General features: G+C 39.0%; 1 protein-coding gene across 4 annotated transcripts in view; it reads left to right on the top strand.

Annotated features, from left to right (window-relative positions):
• Positions 1–19,740, top strand: part of slc8a1b (solute carrier family 8 member 1b) — a 155,113-nt gene that overhangs the window by 100,226 nt on the left and 35,147 nt on the right. For 2 of the 4 annotated variants that reach the window (XM_080869426.1, XM_080869428.1), the window contains exon 5: positions 6,145–6,251. In XM_080869426.1, coding sequence (XP_080725552.1) covers positions 6,145–6,251 — 107 coding nt within the window. Of the gene's footprint in view, positions 1–6,144; positions 6,252–6,572; positions 6,683–19,740 lie in introns of all 4 variants that reach the window. The other 2 variants (XM_080869425.1, XM_080869427.1) reach the window with 1 other exon arrangement.

The raw sequence follows: 19,740 nt of genomic DNA on the forward strand, positions 1-19,740 counted from the left end.
CCACACAAACAAACCAGTTCACAGTCTCAAAAGCTAGTTCTTTACACACAAGCACATGCACACGCACACACCACACTCAACTCCTACTTTTCCAAACTCACTTTTAAACAGTTTGGGCAAAAGATAGGCAGGCAAACCTGACACAAACAAACACATGTTGGCTGTAAACACTCAGCTATGTCATTTTCTTTAAAAGCACTTGAAGTGATTAGGGTTTTAATCACAACTTTCGACACAAACAGAGACAAACATGCGGGCTTGTTCCATCATGGTGATGTTATTTGGACTTGGTTGTCCTCTGCCCTCCTTTTTCCAGCTGTCCATTTCACACACACACACACACACACACACACACACACACACACACACACACACACACACACACACACACACACACCAACGGAGCAGCAGAACTTTCCCCCTCAAACTTAAAATAAAGCGGTGGTTCCTCAAATTTTCCAATCCAAATACGTCGCTAAGGCAGGTTGCTGAGGAGAAGGGAGTGACCCGCGCTAATGCCTGTTGTGCTCTACGACTTCCTGTGTGGATGTATGGGGGATGTTGATGTGTGAGGCTAGGGAAAATGCTATCCTAGTGTCACATGCGTGCCCTATAATATAAATATATTTTAGGCTAAACACACATCTGTAACTGGATAGAAAATCAAAAGACCACTGAGCTGCATAGACTTTAAGACATATTTAATTTGTACCCTCATTATGGTGATCCAATTAGATGGTGAAAAGTTAAAGCTTAGAGCAATTACTCATATTTGTAAGGCAAAAAAAAGAGAGATGTCTCCCTTGTTCTGTTTCCAAAATGGTAACTAAGTGTCTTCTCTACTATTGTCAAACTGTCCAAACTCAATGAGCACCAGAGACTAGAACCTACAAAATCATTGTGGAAAATGAAACCAAACAGGAGTATCTTGGATCACCACAAAGGAAAAGTGAGGGGGAGAATTCTATTTTGGTACATTGAGGTCACCCAGTGCCAAAGGTATGTGTTTGTAGTTTATGTGACTCAGGTCAGTTGTTTTTGAGCAATTCTTTGTCTGTTTAATTTGTTGTTTTATCTGTTTGGCTATTTCATGATGAGTTCTGATGTTATACCAGCATGGACAGAAATCCTATGTATGAAAGGCTATGAGGTGAAACGTGGAAGCAATAAAGGGGAAAAAGGAGGAGTGGTGGAGTGTTGGAGAAGCAGTGGAGTAGAGATCACAGCTGCTCAGATGTTCCCTTAGTTTATCATACGCTTTAGCAAAGTCAGATGGAGGACGTCTCTGTGGAAATACACAGATGTACACACATTGTATTCCCTGGAGTAATGTGCGTGCCTGAGCTTATCTGCATGTGTGTGTGAATTTTTGTATTCCTGCAGCTGAAATTTAGTGTGCTCATGCATGGGCGTGAAAGTGTGCTAGTGTGATACATTTGTGAATGCTGCCATGCAAGTGTGATACCACCTCTGTCTGAGTGAGTGTGTGCTGTATACCTGTGGGGACTAATATGACTTTTGGAAAGGGGAGTGGAGTCTTCTTTTTGACAGTTGGCTAATGTTAGTGTTTGGTTAGGTGAAGCTAAAAGACTATAGAGTGCACAACTTCAATGAGTTTGCACATGTTTATATGAAAACCATAAACTGTATATTTGATATGCGACTATCACACACCTTTGTTCACATCAGCTTTATTTTATATTATATTATAAAGGAAGAGGCAAAGAGGCACTAGTTACTACAAACAGTGTAGGCTATCAAAGTCCCTCTCACACATGTGCACACAAATCAGTGTAGTGTGGGAGCCAGTCCTCATCCTCAGGGTGTCAAATACTACAGTTTTGTAAAACCTGCTGGTGTCTCAGAGATTCACACAAGGTTGGTACTTGTCATATATATTGAATGCACCCTTTAGCTACAATCTTTCAAAATGCAGGGTCGATTTTGAACGGGCATACCTTAAACCAAACCATGTTCCCAAACCTAACCAAGTAAGATTTGGTATCTAAACTTGACCAGACAGCAAAGGAAAACAGAGTGCAAAACGCTAAATGGGTCACTTAGTAGCTTGGTAGCCTGGTCGTGACTTTAGCCGCTGTTACACATTCTGCCCTCTGTGTCCTTATGAGGGCTTCTCTACTTTTTCAAACTTCCAGCTCCCGGTGTCCATTATTACCAGCCCCACTGACAAAACTGAAGGTTTTTTTTTAAACCGCCTGGGAATGACAAAATGTTGAGTGTATGTTAAGTATTTGGCCTTTGTCTAAAATGCACTCACTTGTCATGACAAACTCAAAGACACACACACGCGCACACATGCATGCACACACACACACACACACACACACACACACACACACACACACACACACACACACACACACACACATTATTGGTCTGGAAACAATCTTCTCCACCCCTGTTGGTTACCCAAACATGTTGTCACCATGGCAACCAAACAGCGTGCCGTATAGCCAGGATGATTGGATAGGAGATGAAGGTGCTGATGATAAATCCACTGCATTATTAATCAATTATATCTGCGCTGATGCACTGTCTGGATATGCTTGTTTGTCATGAGTATGTAAAGACATACATTGTGTGTGTGTGTGTGTGTGTGTGTGTGTGTGTGTGTGTGTGTGTGTGTGTGTGTGTGTGTGTGTGTGTGTGTGTGTGTGTGTGTGTGTGTGTGTGTGTGTGTGTGTGTGCGCGTGCGTGAGTGTGTGTTTATTTTTCCAGTAAGCTGGTCATCTGTTTGCCAGTTTCAACAGAAAAGTCGTCATTCTCAAAGTTTGCAGAAGAAAAGCCTGAATCCAAAACCTTTCATTTCAGTCTTAAGTATATATTCATATATTCATATATAAATTCACGCGAGCTGTCACTAATAGAATGTTTTACAAAGGCACTGACAGATGAGGGTAATAATACAAAACATTTGGCCTGTGCCTGATGCTTTTGTTTTTTAGGGGAAAATGGAGCCCAGATCCCTATTCACATGAGACCGCTGTTGTTCTGGGTCCCTCTGTGATTTGTGTTAATTTCAGAGTTCTGTGCTCTCAATCCTGTGCAAATCTGCCAATATTAAAAAAAGGAAAAAAAAACATGTTTAAAATATGGGTCACACAAAATTGTTAATTGCTTTCAAAAGGAATTAAAATTACAAAAACTGTTATTGGCTCTCAAAGTTGGTTACTCTTGAGGAAAACCTGACAATAGTGTCAGTCCAGATGGTGTAATTGTAAATTCATAGGAAGTAGAAACAGAATTTATTCACAAGGGGAAAGTAAACATAACCTGTCTCCACTCTATCATTTGGGAGTGGCAGTGTCTTGTTCAATGGTTCCACCTTGAGGCAGCTGTTCCAGCTGTTGTGCGAATGTTAGCTGGCAGCCTGTGGATGAGATCTTCTCCATCCCAGAGGGTGGAGACTGCTCTCCATCTGCAGTTATAGGACAGTGATAAATGGACTAATCCCTCTAGTGTAATAAGTTAACCTCTGACATTTGCATGTGTGTGTGTTGGTGTTCTCAATAGTTTAATGAAATGACTTTCACTGCGTTTGTATATGTAATACAATGATTAACCCCTGGCCTTCCTGTGTATAATTAAATTATTATCAGAGCTGCTGTGTGTATTCAGTCACAAAAGAGGTGTGCTGTGGATGCTAAGGATGTCAATCCTAAAAACTATAAGCTAGATAAGTGTGGGACATTTGTAATTACCAGGTCATTATCATTTTATCCTGCTATATATTTCTGATCAACTAAATTTAAGAAGTAAATATGAACCTGTTTAATTTAGTCTTTGGGTCCTTTTTATGTGGAGTTTGCATCGTTTCCCTGTGTTTTGTGTGGGATCTCTCTGGCTACTCCAGGCTACCTAACTCCAGCAGCATTCATGTTAGGTTAACTGGAGAGTCTAAACTGGTGTTAGGTGTGAATGTGCAAGTATCAATGGTTGTCAGTCTCTGTGTGTCAACCATGCAATAGATGGCGACCAGTATGTACCCTGTCTCATGTCCAGTAACACCTGGGATGGGCTTCAGCTCCTCTATCACCCTGAATTGGATAAGTAGAATGAAATGGATGGATAATGATATAATCATATAATAATCATTATGCAAAATGAATACTTTCACTTACACCTCAATCACAAGTCTTTATTACAAAGTAACAAATTCCTCCGCTAACTTACACTTAATTACTGTGTTATTACTGTGTAATCTAACTGCATAAATTCTCCAGCGTTACCTGAATTCAATTTCTTGCCTTTCCAAGTACAATGACATGACTCTTCAGTACAGCAAGAACACATACTGTATTGTACTGTAGAAATACAGTGTAGTACTGCTATTATTTTTTTTTTCTCTCAAAGGCATCATTATTTACTTTAGTCTACTGTAAATAGAATAACAGTGCAATGCAAAAATACTAATTCTGTTGTATGGTATTACTCCTTAAGCCCTTTTCTGAATATTTCTTGTTCTGATGTTAGAGACTGACACATGTTTCTATTTGAAAGTTGTTATATGCACTGTCATACACCTTTTACTTTTCACATGGCTGCTCAGTGGTGAGAGAGGGAGGGATTCAAATTCTGCTAACACGGTGTTTGCTGACGATTCCACATTGGTTGCAGGTCTGCGATGAGAGATAATGCTTATATAAGCTCGTGTGTTCATGTTCCCATTTCTCATGCTATAGGGCAGATTTTGAGCTGTCTTTGTTATTGCCTGTAGTGGATTTGGATTAGAATATGGGTTTTGTTTCAGACTGGAAACACAAGATAAACACACTCATAAGCATATGTCCAGAGGCACTCAGTCACACAGCACACAAATGCTACATTCACCGCACCCCACTCTGTAGCACTGTGACCTGGAATATTAGCTGCCATGCCAAATGCGATCAAGGCCAACTCCCACAATAAATACACAGATATACACTCTCTCTCCAGAATTGCTGGTATACTTTATTGGTGGAAATCTAATTTTCAAAGAAAGAAATCCCTGCCTTGTCTTTGTTCTTTGACAAAACACTGTTAAAATTTGCCGGAAGAATGGTCAATGTGTTGTTTGTAATTTAGATGGAGACCAACAGTGGAATAAAACTCTCAGTGCTGGTTTTTGTGTTAAATCTCAGCCAGTTGCAGAACTTTGAGACTTTGAGAGAGAAAGATGGTTATTTTGCTCGTGCTATTTTAGTCGTGGCGTGTCAGCATGTTTGTTGTTCGCACTGTACTAAATTCTAGCCAGTTTCTCTTGTGTTAAATTGCAAGGCACAGCTAATCTTGACCTCATCTTGTTGAAAGCATTAATTGAAGGTGATGAATAATGCTGCAGAGATCTTTCTGTTCTAGTGCCTTAGATATGTCTAATTAAAAAATGTGCTGAATTTCTACACTTTAAATAGAGCTAGAACCACAAATGCTTGTTTGCTATAGCATATGCATGTAGCATTCTTAATTTTATGTAGGCTGGATATCCCAGCCTTTAACATCAGATACAACACATTTTCATGGAAATTGAATTGTTAAGTTTGCTTAAGTTTCCCACAGTCATCAAGGTTTAAAGGGAATACTTGTGGAAATAAAAAGTGCATTGTCAACATTGCATCCCAAAAGTTGACTGATTGCATTTGACAAATTCATCATCATGTCTCACGACTGCTCACTCACCAAACTGACTAGCAGAGTTGATAAACTCTCCACAGTTCATTTAGCCGGTAACATTCAAGATTGTTTTTCTCTATACTGAAGATGCCTGATATCATGGTGGATTGAAAGATTTAACTGAGCTTTGATCATGCTGGTAGAGTAAAGAGTATATCAGTTTGATCATTCCAGACGGATGTGAGCTGCTCCAATAACATAATAATAAAGATTAGTATGACATCCAGAGGAAATATGCAAACTTTCCATAGTTTTAAAAGCAAAAGAACAGCCTTCAGATACGTCCATGTGAAAATATTATGTAACCTGATAACTGGACGTGTATCTGTGGGAAAGTCGAGTACTGCTCTTTTCTGTTTCCTCTTGGTTTTCCAGTTTCCAGCCTGTCCTTTCCTCACTTTTCTGCCTTCTCTTCTTCTCTCCTCCTTTTTTCCCCTTCTCCCCCCCCTCCCTCCTCCCCCTCCTTCTCTTCAGCAAAACCATCAAGGTGAAAATAATTGACGACGAGGAGTATGAGAAGAACAAAACATTCTACATAGAGATTGGGGAGCCTCGCCTGGTGGAGAGCAATGACACCAAAGGTCAGGAAGAGGGTGAGCCTCGTGATCCTGCGAATAGTGAAGCCTTGACCCCAGAGTGTCCGTCGCACTGCAGAGGCCGCATGTTCTTAACACATGGAGGCACACAGGAGGGGATTTATTGTTCTCCTGCTGTTGTGTCCTAAATATGACAGCGAACATGCGGCAGACTGTACGTCATCTCATCAACCACATCCACTACACCTTTGTCTGTGTGCATGTCTGTGTGTGCCTTTTGTGTATATACCTCGCCATGATGTTTGTTTATCATGCATGCATTTACCACCTCCCTCTATGTATGTGTACGTGTGTTGTCCCATACAGGAAGACCATAACCGTTAGGATCTTAGACCGGGAGGAGTACAATAAGCTATCCTCCTTCTACATTCTGCTTGAACCCCCCCAGTGGAGACGAAACAGGAAGGAACAGACAGGTTTGACGACTAATGAGCACTGAGAATGCACTTTCATGAATCCTGATTCAACAGACCATCACCAGAAATAAGTTCCTCATTCATTCTTATAACGCAGTTCTCCTTTGTTACTGTAGTTGCTGAGTGGGCTGTTAATGTTAACTGTTATCTCTGCGCAAAGAATAACTATAGTATTTCCGTGCAATATACTCAATCTGAGCAAGTTTTCAAATGTTCAGAACGTATAATTGACAAAAATTAAAGCTCATTTTTACGCTGTTCTATTACAGTGCTATGTATTGGGAAATGATGGAGTTACTTCCAACTAGAAAAATATAAAGCAGTTGTGGGTGGTGGTGAAAAAGCTCCAGAAACACTAAGTAAAAAATATGATTTCTGGAGGGAGCATTTGGCTGTCTCTGTTCAGTTTATTTGGCAGTGTTCTTGAAATGTTGGAATTTATTTTATGATTTCTAAATTTGCTTTTTCCAACCACCAACCCAAAGCCTAAATATTTAAAATGTACTTTTAAATATGACGAAGAAAAGCGGTAAATTTTAGCATCTGAAACGTTTGCGCCACAGGAAACGGTTGTTTGATAATTAAAGTAGCTGTTTAAATTTTGACATAACTTATAATTAAGGTGACTAATCGCTGCAGGGCATGGTCTAATATATCTCATATATAAAGAACATACATTAATTAAAAAATAATATATTTTGCATATAAACAAAATCTCAAACAATATCCAGGGAAAATATAGATTTTATCATCAGGTTATCAGTGCACGAGAGAAGCCTTGTTCTTGTCACTGTAAGCAATACAACATGATTTTCCTCAGCTTTGTAACTGGATGAGCCTTTGCATCTGTGCACATTGCCAGCATAGCTGATTACACAAATCTCCAAACATGGAAGCAAAGAAAAGAGACTACAGAGTCAGCGAGCCAGCTTTGTTTCAGTCTTTTTTATCATATTTATTTTATGTAAACCCTGATAAGATATTTGAGACAAGAGCACTTTGCAGTTAGAAGGAAGAACTGACACTTTACAGCTGGCAACACTATAAAACATAAAATCAAAGCATCAGTTGCACTTATAGCATATTTCTGAAGTGACACAGAGCAGCACCCTTGTGTTTGCTCTTGATTTAGCAGGTCTGTTGATTTGGGATTCAGCCTGAGCATACACAGATCAGTTGTGTTGCTCCCTTCTGGACTTCTCTGTTTTTCCTCCTTTATTTTTTTCATTCTTAGTCTTTTTGCTCCTGAGCAAATTGAGCGGGAATTACACCTGTCCTCTCCTTTCTTCTCCTTTCCTTTTTCTCTTATCTACTTTGTTCCCCCCGTCATTCAGCCAAGAGCTTTCTGAGATATGTTTTCTGTTGGCGTTTGAAAATGTCACTGCTTGATTCAAAATGTTCTCGTACAGCTGGATTATGGATCACTGGGTTAAAAAAAACATATAGAAGCAGTACCTAACAGACTGCTAACTGTGGGGTTAACAATTCCCTAAGTACACATAACTGACACAGCACTTCTCTGATTATAATGGGCATGCTAGTAGATGGAAGAGCAACTATTGGCCCATATCTATGGGAGTCATAATGACTGATAATAGCCATTCACTGTGCTGATAACATATTAATGGGTGAAAAAACCCACAGTGACACAGGGCTGTTCTTCTTTTGCTCATGACATGTTGACATTCCACAGAGCCACTTTTTATGAAGAACTTTGTAGCTTTTCTACATTCTAGAAAATTAAATATTCCACAGACAGAAGCTGTTTCCTAAAGTTTAATTTAGTCCTATTTGAGTCATATCAAGCCTTTACTCTTCCAGGAGGAGGAATGCTTCAATGTTTCACACATCATTGTTAAGCAATCTGGTGCAGTTAAACCAGTGATCAAAATGTTTTGTAATCTAGTAGCTTAGTCAATTGAAATTTTATAAGCTCCCAAATATATTTTCTATAATAATATGTATTTCCTGTTAATAACACTGAAATGTTGATTCTAAGTTGTTCTATGATGTTGATTTAATGATTGAATCAAACAGTATTTCAGTTTCAATGCTTCCACCATGTAGTTAGGCTTTAGATGTGCATGTTAGTGTTTGTCTGCAACTCTGTGTTTGCCCTTAATCACTTGCTGAATCTATCTCCAGTGTGTTTATCCATTATCTCATATGAGATGCTCACCCCCCTTGTTTTTTATTACAAAGTAATTTATTGTAAAGTTGTTGGGGGGGTTTTAAGTGAGAAATGATCCATTTTATATATATTGTTATTTTGACACACACTACAGAGATTGATAAATCACATACTGTTAAGGAGTTTGAGATATATCCTCAGTTTTCTGTTTACATGTTGTCTAAAATGAGTTTTATGACCTTAAATGTACTTTAGCTCTTTTGGGTACACTCATTAAAAGTAGTTCTTTCTCTCTCTGTTTTACACACTCACACAGAGCAGCCATATCAGTGTGCTAATGGCAGCATGTGTTTACCAGGCATCAGCAGTGTTTATAGTGATGAGGGGATCAAAGACAAGGGCTGGATATCACATTATCACAGTCAGGAGATCAACCACACCTCCGGGATACACAGGAACACGCAAACACACACTGTCTGTGTGTTTTATGATCTGATGTGCTGGTTGTCTGTACTAAATGAGCCCTGCACATCTCTTAATGGCATTAACCCCTTTTTCGTGTGTTTGTCCATCCTGTTGTTTATCTGTGCATGTTCTGTATGCATATAGCCACGTACACATATCACTGTATGCTTGCATTATCAACATTATTGTTTTTGTCTTTGTCATAGAACATTTGACCAATTTTCTATCCTCCCGAAGGTATTTCAAGGTTTTGTGTGTTTTATGGAGAAGGCATTGGACTGTGTCCTGCAGGGGATCCAGTAGGGGTACTTAGCCCAGGTATCTGGCCTCTTGTTAGGGCCATTCAGCCACAGTTACCCTTTTTCACCAATGTCAGTCATAATTTTTACGGATATAATTACTAGGAATTGCCAAGTAGCAGATCGTTTCCACTTGTTCTGGTCTCTGCTTTTTGTAGATGTGGTTCTGATTTTTCATCAGGTGGTTGCCTCCAACTGGCACTGGAGAAGTGGTTTGGAGTCAAGTGTCAAGTGGTGGGAATAAAAACTAGCACCTCCAAGTATGAGCCCATAGTTCTCAGCTATGTTTCTTGTCAGGGCCTAGCTGCTACCCCAAGTGGAGGAATTTAAGTATATCTTGGGATCTTGTTGGAGAATGAGGGGAGTGGTGGGAGATTGACAGACTCCTAGAAGCCTCTTAAGTGAAGTTTTTTGAGCATGCCACAATAGGAGGAAGGCTCAGGGCATACCTCAAAGGGAGAGGTTATATCCCTCGACTCGCTTGGTCTGCAATTGTAATGCCTCTGTGTTCAAGCACCTCCTCAAGCTTGGTGAGTTTGAAGCAGTGGCTGGGGAGAGGGAGGTCTGGGTGTCTCTGCTTAGACTGCTGTTTAGTAATAAACAAATATACTAAATATTTTTATATCTTTTGTCTTCAAAAAACAGTATTTGATGAGATTAGACAGAAAAAAAAAATCTCTAGAAATACGTCTTTAAAATTAGAATTCTTATGTTGCAGGGTTACATAAAATCTATGAAAAACCAAAAGTGGACCTGATTTACTCGCTATGTTTTTGCAGCTATATTCCACTTCTAGGCTTCTTCTTCCTCCTGCTACATTTGGATTGACAGTCTGACCCTCAGGGACAAATTAAGAGCATGGTGCACAACCCTGTGAATGTCAAAAGAAACAAGCATTCAAATGCTTGCACTTCTGAAATCATTTCTTCAGGCATGGAAACTGCAGGCATTTCCGCTGAAGAGTGGTGAGACACAGCTTTCATCAGCAGTGATAATTGACTTTTATCAGTTCTACACAGATGCTGATGTTTGTTCTTTGTCCATCAGAGCCTTTAGTTTTCAGGCCCCTCTTTTATGGAAACATGAATTACAAGAGTCCAACCTAGATGTAATAAATGCATGAACTAGTTTTTCAGCATCACTCGGAGACTGGATATTTCCAACTTTAGAGATATTGCGCAAATGGAAGAAAGCAGTCCTACATATTTGTTTAATATGTGCGTTGAAGGACATATCCTGGTCAAAAATGACTCCAAGCTTCCTCACAGTGTTACTGGAGGCCAAGCTAATGCCATCCAGAGTAAGGTTAGATCTGGTTAGATACCATATTTCTAAGATTTTCTTGGCCAGTACAATAACCTCAGTTTTATCTGAATTAAGAAGCAGAAAATTAGATGCCATCCAGGTTTTTATGTCTTTAAAACATTCCTGCAGTTTAACTAATTGTTGTGTGTTATCTGGCTTAATGGACAGATAAAGTTGTGTGTCATCTGCATAGCAGTGAAAATGTTTGCTATGCCTTCTGTTGATACTGCCTAAGGGAAGCATGTATAATGTAAATAGAATTGGTCCTAGCACTGAACCCTGTGGAACTCCATAATTAACTCTCCATTTATGTGAACAAATTGGAGTTGATTAGATAGATATGATACAAACCACTGCAGCCTAGTACCTGTTATACCTACAGTGTGTGCTAATCGTTCTAATAGAACATTATGGCCAACAGTATCGAATGCTGCACTGAGGTCTAGCAGGACAAGCACAGAGATGAGTCCACTGTCAGAAGCCATAAGAAGATCATTTGTAACCTTCACTAAAGCTGTTTCTGTACTGTTAGCTGTTTGACAACTACTCTTTCAAGAATTTGAACATTTAAAAATGTTCTGTATTTGGTCAAAACAGCATTGCATTGTTCAAAGACATAGGACCACTTACACATTACCTCTACAGGGTTGTTCTGCCCTGGAAACCCATGCCGCGAAGCTCCCGGCACACATTCTTTGCGCTGATGTTAATGGCAGAGGTTGGTTTTGCTGGTTATTGAGTTATTGAGTTGCCAGGGCATTTGTGACTATTACGACTATTATGCTCCATGCACCTCAGCAGTCACCACCTTTTGAGTGGTCTGTAATTTCATAGCTGAGCTCCTGGGAGTTTTACCCCTCATATATAAAAGGCATGACTCCACTGGACAGGCAGGCAGGCAAAATCCTAAGATTTCCCAAAACTGTTAGTATGGTGGTGGGATGTGGTGTGTGGCTCAACTGCACGAGAGGGATGCAGTAGCGGGTTCAGGGGCAGTACCAGGGGAAATTGGCTGGCACAGCTGCCATCAGCTAATCACGATTCTCCGATTTATTTTAGGAGGACGCTAGAGGAGGAGTTTCAAATTCAGTGTTTGTGTTAGGCACAGAAATAAATGTCTGAAATAAAGTCTGGGTTTAGACTTTTATTCAGCCTGAACGACTGATGGCTGTAGCTTAGGTGGTAGAGCAGGGCATCTGCTATTCAGAGGGTTGGTGGTCCGATTCCCTCCAGTCTGGATGCCAAATATCTTTGAATGAGGCAAGTAAAGGCAAATAAAAGTGCATTGACTGCTCAGATAGACTAGAAAAGTGCTATATAAGAACCAGTCCATTTACCATTTAACAGAGTGTTGAGTCTCAGGCAAGCTTGAATAATGATGACCTTGACCAAGGTCAGATTCTGATTTTCTGAAACTCTTGTGAACATGATAACTGAGCTGGTCAAGTTGGTTAATTCAATGAAAGCATCCTCCTGCTCTCTTGATATTTTACCTGGATCTTTGTTTAAAAATGTCTTTCAGTCTATTGGTCCCTGTGTGCTCACAATTATTAATACCTCACTGGTTTCTGGTCAGGTCCCTGTTTATTGTAAGAATGCTGTTATTCACCCACTGTTAAAAAAAACCTAAGCTTGATGCTTCTCTTCTCAGTAGCTACAGACCGATTTCAAAATTACCGTTCATTTCTAAGATTTTAGAAAAGGTTGTGGCTAAGCAGCTTATAGTTGTTCTAGCTACAGATTTTGCACAAGTGCATAGACTCCATTAGATGTTGGATGGCTGGAAACTTTCTTTAACTAAATGAGGAGAAGACTGAAGTTCTTGTTTGTGCTCCTAAAAATTTTGTACCTAGTGTTATGGAAAGCTTGGGTCCACTTGCTACATTTGCAAAACCGTCTATCAGGAGCCTTGGTGTTAGTATTGACTCAGCTCTGACTTTGGATGCCCATGTAAAATCCTTGGTTCGCTCCTGTTTTTATCATTTGAGAAACATTGCTAAGCTGAGTCCCATTGTATCGCGCTCTGAATTAGAAATTGTCATTCATGCATTTGTTTCATCTTGTCTGGATTATTGTAATTCTTTGTTTACTTGTTTATGTAAAGCCTCTTTGGAGCGTCTGCAAGTTGTTCAGAACGCTGCTGCAAAGCTTCTGACCAAGTCCTCCAAGTTTTCCTATGTCACACCCCTGCTGATTCAGCTGCACTGGCTCCCCGTTAAATTCAGGATCCAGTTTAAGGTTTTGACCTTGACTTTCAGGGCCCTGCATGGACAAGCACCAACATATATAAGTGAACTTTTGCATCCATACATTCCCAGCAGGTCCCTGAGGTCATGTGACCAGGGCTTGCTTGCTGTCCAGCACACGAGGCTGAAAACAAAAGGCGACAAAGCTTTTGGAACTGTGGCCCCCAGATTGTGGAACTCTCTCCCTTTGAGCCTGAGATCTGTGGACTCAGTGGTCGCTTTTAAAAAACAGCTAAAAACCCATCTTTTTAAACTTGCTTTTAGTTGATTTTTATTTTTAGGTTTTAGCTTCTGTGAAGCACTTTGTGATTTTTATCTTGAAAGGTGCTATATAAATAAAGTTTTACTTACTTACTTACCTACTTACTAATAACTAAGGATGAACTAGGATTTTCAAATTAAAAATCTCTGGTTGCAGCAGATGAGTCTGAGTCTGGTTCTGCCAGAGGTTTCTTCCTGTTAAAAGGGAGTTTTTCCTTCCCACTGTCACCAAAGTGCTTGCTCATAGGGGGTCATATCATTGTTGGATTTTTCTCTGTATGTATTATTTTGGGGTCTATCTTAAAATATAAAGCACGTTGAGGTGACTTTTGTTGTTATTTGGCACTGTATAAATAAAATGGAATTGAATTGAATTGAATTAGAAAAGTCAAAATCTCAGAAGTCTGAGGACCTTTTCTCAGAAAATCTTGTGGATGAATGTGGTAACTCAAGAAGGAAGTCACCACATTTTTTCAAGTTTATACCATAGGTGTTCAGGAGGCTGAGGGGTAGCACTGGCAGCTTTTTATAACAAACACAGTTGAATATGTGAAAACATGGGACTATGTTGTTTTGTATTCTTAATTTCCAATTAGTGTTTACTGAGGTTGCAATTTCAGTAAACTATTATTATTATTGTAAACTCAGTAAATTAGTACAAAGTACTGCAGAGAGACTGTGGAATGTAGAATTGGTTTTCTCAGAGCATTTTGGCACAATCCAACATATTTTAAATTGGCTTTTAAGTGTCCTACCCCTGAGACAGCTGCTGAGCACAGTCCAAAAGAGGCACATTCACTCTCCAGTGTTGATTAATTTGCTAATTGTGCCGTCAGATATGAATCCCAGAAAACAGCTCTGACATACAAGGTTTTATGACTGGGAGAATATAGTCAGCTTTTCTTCCAGCAAGGTCCCGTTTCATCTCTTGTTCTTTTATTCTGAACCAAAGATAAAAGGCTGATATTCTTGTCTTTTGATGCGGCTGTTTCATTTACCTGTGTTTTGCTTAAAGGAAATTAGGTTCACAGAATTCATATAGTGTCTAAACAGGCAACTGGTTTGACATCTGTTGCACTGATATAAGGAGCTACATATTATGCAAAGAGAACAGAGGGGAACCGTGTAGTTCAGTAATTTCCTGTAGTCACTTGACTTTACTGGAAATAGAAGAGATATTGATAACAAGGCTTTTTTTTTAGGACAGTAAGCAGAGTACATAAAATACAATCATAGGAGTCCATGAAATTTTTTCTTGTTATGCTGTTCTTGTTATTCAGGTATTCAGAAGCACAGAATGCTGCAGTGTCTTTACTCATACCTGGTTTGTTTGCTAAGTTTTTTATTGTGATCAACTCAGTAGTGATAAGGAGGATGAAATGAGAGAGACATCACTGCATGAACCTGGTCTTTATTTTCTTTACTGCAGGGCAGAGAACGTGACGCACAAGATTTAGTCTGTGCATATTCAGATACTTTATGACTGATTATGCACAGATGCCCTAGAGCAATGTTTTGCCAATAACGATAGCATCACCCCACCTCAGATTTCAGCTTAAACCTCATCAGTTTACCACAACTGTAGCTTGGCTCCAGTATTTTGAAGGCATCTTAAGTTCATGTGTCAGTGCTTCAACATTCAGCTGCCTTAAATTTCACTTATTTTTCAACCCGAGTCTGCTTTTACTTAATAGAACCGTAGCACATTGACAAAAGATGCCTTTCAATGTGTTTTTGTCGATTATTTTATCCTCTTCTTGTACTAGTTTCCTCCATCTCCCTTTCAACAACTTTTGGAGAGAAGGTATGAGTACCTGTTCAGCTCTGGCTTGTTTGTGCAGGTGCAGCTGGATATTTATTGTTTGCATGTGTAGGCAGATATCAAATTGGGTGACAGTATTGTTGCAGATGTGAAGTGTTGGTTTCTCTCTTTAAATAAAGTAAATGGATCTTGGACTCCCACAGAAGATGTTTTGAGTGATCACATGTTTTATGCACATAGTTGTTTTTTTTCTGAGGGTAAACTCAATTGAATTTACATGGAATTTTTGAAGTTTCTGGATGACCCTCAGATACAGCATCATTCAAATTTTGTCCCGAGGAACCTCAAGCAGTAGATAGTTCACCACAACCCATGAAGCTAAATATTTCACATTGGGGAAAAAAGTGCGGCGTGAGGAAGGAATATTGCTGAGAGGAAAAAGGCTGAAAACACACATGCCCTGCAGAAAGTAATAATGACCCCATGTCCTAAAACATGCAAGCATGTGTACAGTATAAAACAGGCACAGACAGATACAATTTATACTAATGCAGAGGTAAACATATGTGCATTGTAGTGTGCCCACACATGCATAGAGATACATTATGTGCATGAATATATGTGACAGATTTTGTCTGACAGCAATGTCATCCCCTCTCATACTCCTTTTCCTTATGTCCTTTTTCAGCCCCCGTCTGTGTGCATCAGTATTTTTGAGTGTTTAGTTATACAATAGTGCATATCGTTAATTCCAGCATTGATTAAGATGGTACATGTGTCAAAACAGCATCAACTAATTGGACACATGATACTCTTCATCATGCCAGTCAGTATGTTTATGTACATGTTTCTATGTATCTCTCCATATTCTGTTTGTTTATTAGTATGTACATTACATATCCATAATGTACAAACCCACTGAACCCTGTGTTGTGCAGAACAGTAAACATCATTACAAATCTATTTAATGAGAGATTGCAAAACAGAGTCATTAACTCTGCAAAATCACCAAGCAATACAGCAATATGCAATTCTAAGTAAATTTCACATATGCAATGATTAATGATCATTTCACATTAATGCTTGTGTTGTTTTGTTTATTTTATTGAATGAGGACACTGATTACTATTTTTTTTTATTTCATATTCAGTGCTAGATTGTTTAAAATGGAAGAGTAAGTTAGGTTAATTAAATTGCAGGCTCCTCATATCATTCAATTTCTCATTACTACTCTAATTAAATCTGTAGAAGTTAAGATTATTTATAAGAGCAATTGTAAATTTTTGAAATCAGTATTGTACAGCTTATACAATTACTACAGAAAACAACACCCAGCAAGCACATATTCTTGCTGGGTGTAACTTAGCGCCTGGGCTAACCCTTAGAGATAGAGTTAGGAGACATCTGGAGGGAGCTCAGACAAGAGTCACTGCTTCTCTGTGTGAAAAGGAGTCAGTTGTGGTGGTTAGGATCCCCGCTGGGCATCTCCTCTGGGAGATTTTTCCCTGAACTAGAAGGAGACCCTGATGAAGATCCATAACCTGCTGGAAAGATATTACTTCTCACCTGGCATAGGAATGCATTGTGATCCCCCAGGAGGAACTAGAAAGTGTTGCTGGGGAGACAATAAGCGATAGCATTTAACCCAGCTTCTAGCTCAGCCTTATTGACAGCACACAGCACTTCAGGAGTCTGCCTCAGATACATTATCCAGACATCCTTCAATTCTAAACAAAAACAAGTACCTAACTGTAGTGACTAACATGGGTTGTCACTCTAACAAAACTCTGAAAAGAAAAGAAAAGCAGCATAAACTCCAGTTGTTACTTTCATATGCATCTTCCTGTTTTTTTCCTCTTGCTACATTCATTTACCTGCCCTCTACCCATTTTTGTTTTATTTTCACCCTCTCTTTTCTTGTCTCTTTTTTGCTTTTTCAAAATGTTCCATATGATATTCTTTCTTATCTATATCCCCATACTCTTCTCCTTTATTTGTATTTCCTTCTTTTTTCCCTTTCTTTTCCTTAATCTCATGTAATGGACCTGGTAAAACTGTGTTAAGTCTTTAAAAGTTCTTCTTGTCCATCTGCTTTTGTGCCTCCTTCTGTGACACTCTTCAGAATTGTGACAGTATAACAACTGCTTCTTCCTCCGTCTTGTCCCCTGCTGTACTGTTTAATCCTGTCAGAGGCCCTGTCTTCAATTGTCTCCTTCCTGTCTTCTTCCTCCTTCCATCTGCATATCTCCTCCTTCCCAAAGCACTGATGCTTCTCCCCTCTGTTCCTGCTCTTTGTTTTTCTCTTCTTGCCTTTCCTCTTTTTCCTCTACGTTCTCCAGTGAATCTTGAATCAATTAAACATGACAAAAATTCTCTCTTCTCTCTGATTGTTCTTTCTTTCCTTCATCTTTGCCCCTTACTCAACCTTTCTACTCTCTCCTTCCCCTCCAAGTCACCTTCTATCACTTCTGTTAAAGTAGGGGCTCCATCAAACATGACAAGGTGTGAAATCCCACATGCACACCGAACACATGCTACCTCCTGTCAGACACGTATTGACAGATGTTTCACCCAGACAAAGAGGCAGACACAATTCCTAAACTAAAGACAATACTGTGGAGAAAATTCAGAAAGAAACACACGTAGACTGAGTGAAATTTAGCACTATTTAAGTTCAGAAACTGAATGTTCCTTTCCAGGGTGTACATTTGAAGCTAGCATCTGTATATGGTGTTGGACCACATGTTATTGCCTAGAATTTGGACTGATGATTTACCTGGATCAATTTTATGCTGATAGAAAAGCTTTATATGCTAGCCATAATAAATAAACAAGTTTAGACCCTGCTTCTTTACTTGATCTCTACAATAAGCTTCTCAACTATCCAACAACAACTCTTGTTGGATAGTTGAATATCAAATATGGTCATGCTGTAATCACTGAGTCTAATCTAATTGTTATGGTGTGCCATACTATATGAAGCCCCAAATCATTGTTATCTGATATAACAATAAAAGTACATTGGGGTTGGTGAAGTGTATGCCTCTCAGCTGCTCTTTTGTGGCCTTCTTTTGATAATTTCACACATGAACTCCAAACAGTCTCAGAAAAATCAGATTTGGAAATTATTTGAAGTCGCCCCTTCTTACATGTACCAGACAAAAATGTCAGATTTTCTTTACAACTATATTTCTATGTAGCTGCCCTAGCTGCACATTCACAACTGGATATGCATGTGAGGCTTACGTAAACCATGCAGGAAGTTCTACTACTCACACTCAAATGGTATCAATCAGGGATTAAGGAACTTGCTATTAGGAGCTTGTAAAGTAAAAATTAGTTTGATGTCCAATCTGGGTAAGTTGGACACTGTATAATGTCTTGAAAACGGGCACAATGAATGTGTGAAAACAGCTTAGAGCTTAGATTTTTAGAATTAAAAGGTTCTTTCTAAAGAAAAAAAATCAGAGACACATCTGCAAAAGGTCGCATAAAATACAAACTTGTAACTGTCTAGCATTGGTATTTGCAGTCCATTGTGGAAGATAGGAAAGGACAATAAAGTGAAATAATAATAATAATTCTGTTTCCTAGCAGGCAAAGTTGACAGTATAATCTTTCTACATTTTCAAAAGTACAAATTGTGACTTCTTGCTAGCGGGACAGAGAGCACTAACCTGTACTAACTGTACCTCATGGGCTCATTTGTTCCCACTGAATATGCCACAGAGCACAATTAACTCGAGAGCTGCGTAATATTGTCAGTATTGCTACCTGAATTAGTGATGTGTTCCTTGTTTTTTAACTTTCACAGTTTTCTGAAGCCCCCTTGAAACAAAGCCAAATCAGGAAGGAGAAAAAATTAGAATCAAACAGAGAAAAGGGTGAATACAAATTAGAGATTTTAATTATGAGAGCCGGAGATGAAAAAGATTTTAAAGAGTAGGACAGCTGGAGTTGGAGGTATAAAATGTTACGCAACAAAAATACACATACCACAGCGTATACTATCCTCATATTTTAGGTCTGTTTTCATCCAAATATACATTATCAAAAAGTTTAAAAGTATGCAATTTTGAATCTAATTATGTACAATGCTGAATTCAACGCATATTTAAATGCTTTAGTAATATTTCTGTATAGCTGTCCTGACTTAAAAGCATATTCAGTAGTATTAATTGAATTAGCTTCAAAGGAGCACAGAGAAGGACAACGGGAGAAGAAATCCGAATGATAAATTGTGCAGACAGTAGCTTTGACAAGAAGCAGCATCTTACCCTGCAACATTCAACCTCTGTCAGATTCATTTACAGATACGCTCACACAGAAGGAGTGTAGCTAACGAGGATACTGCCAGGTCATCCTCATCTCACATATGACTTATTGTATGCTGGTATTAGAGTTCATTAAATTAGCTTTGGTGCAGCTGTGTGTGTTTATGTGTGTGCGCTAATCACTATATTGTAAATTCAAGTTAGCTAAAAAGCGAACATTGAAAGTCTGCTGAGATAAAAATTTTATTTTTAGAGACTGCCGTCATATCTGAAGTGACTGTTAGTATAAAAAATACACATGGTTGTTTACAGACA

This window comes from Rhamphochromis sp. 'chilingali' (assembly GCF_963969265.1).
Source record: "Rhamphochromis sp. 'chilingali' genome assembly, chromosome: 20".
In the NCBI taxonomy this organism is placed as follows: Eukaryota; Metazoa; Chordata; class Actinopteri; order Cichliformes; family Cichlidae; genus Rhamphochromis; species Rhamphochromis sp. 'chilingali'.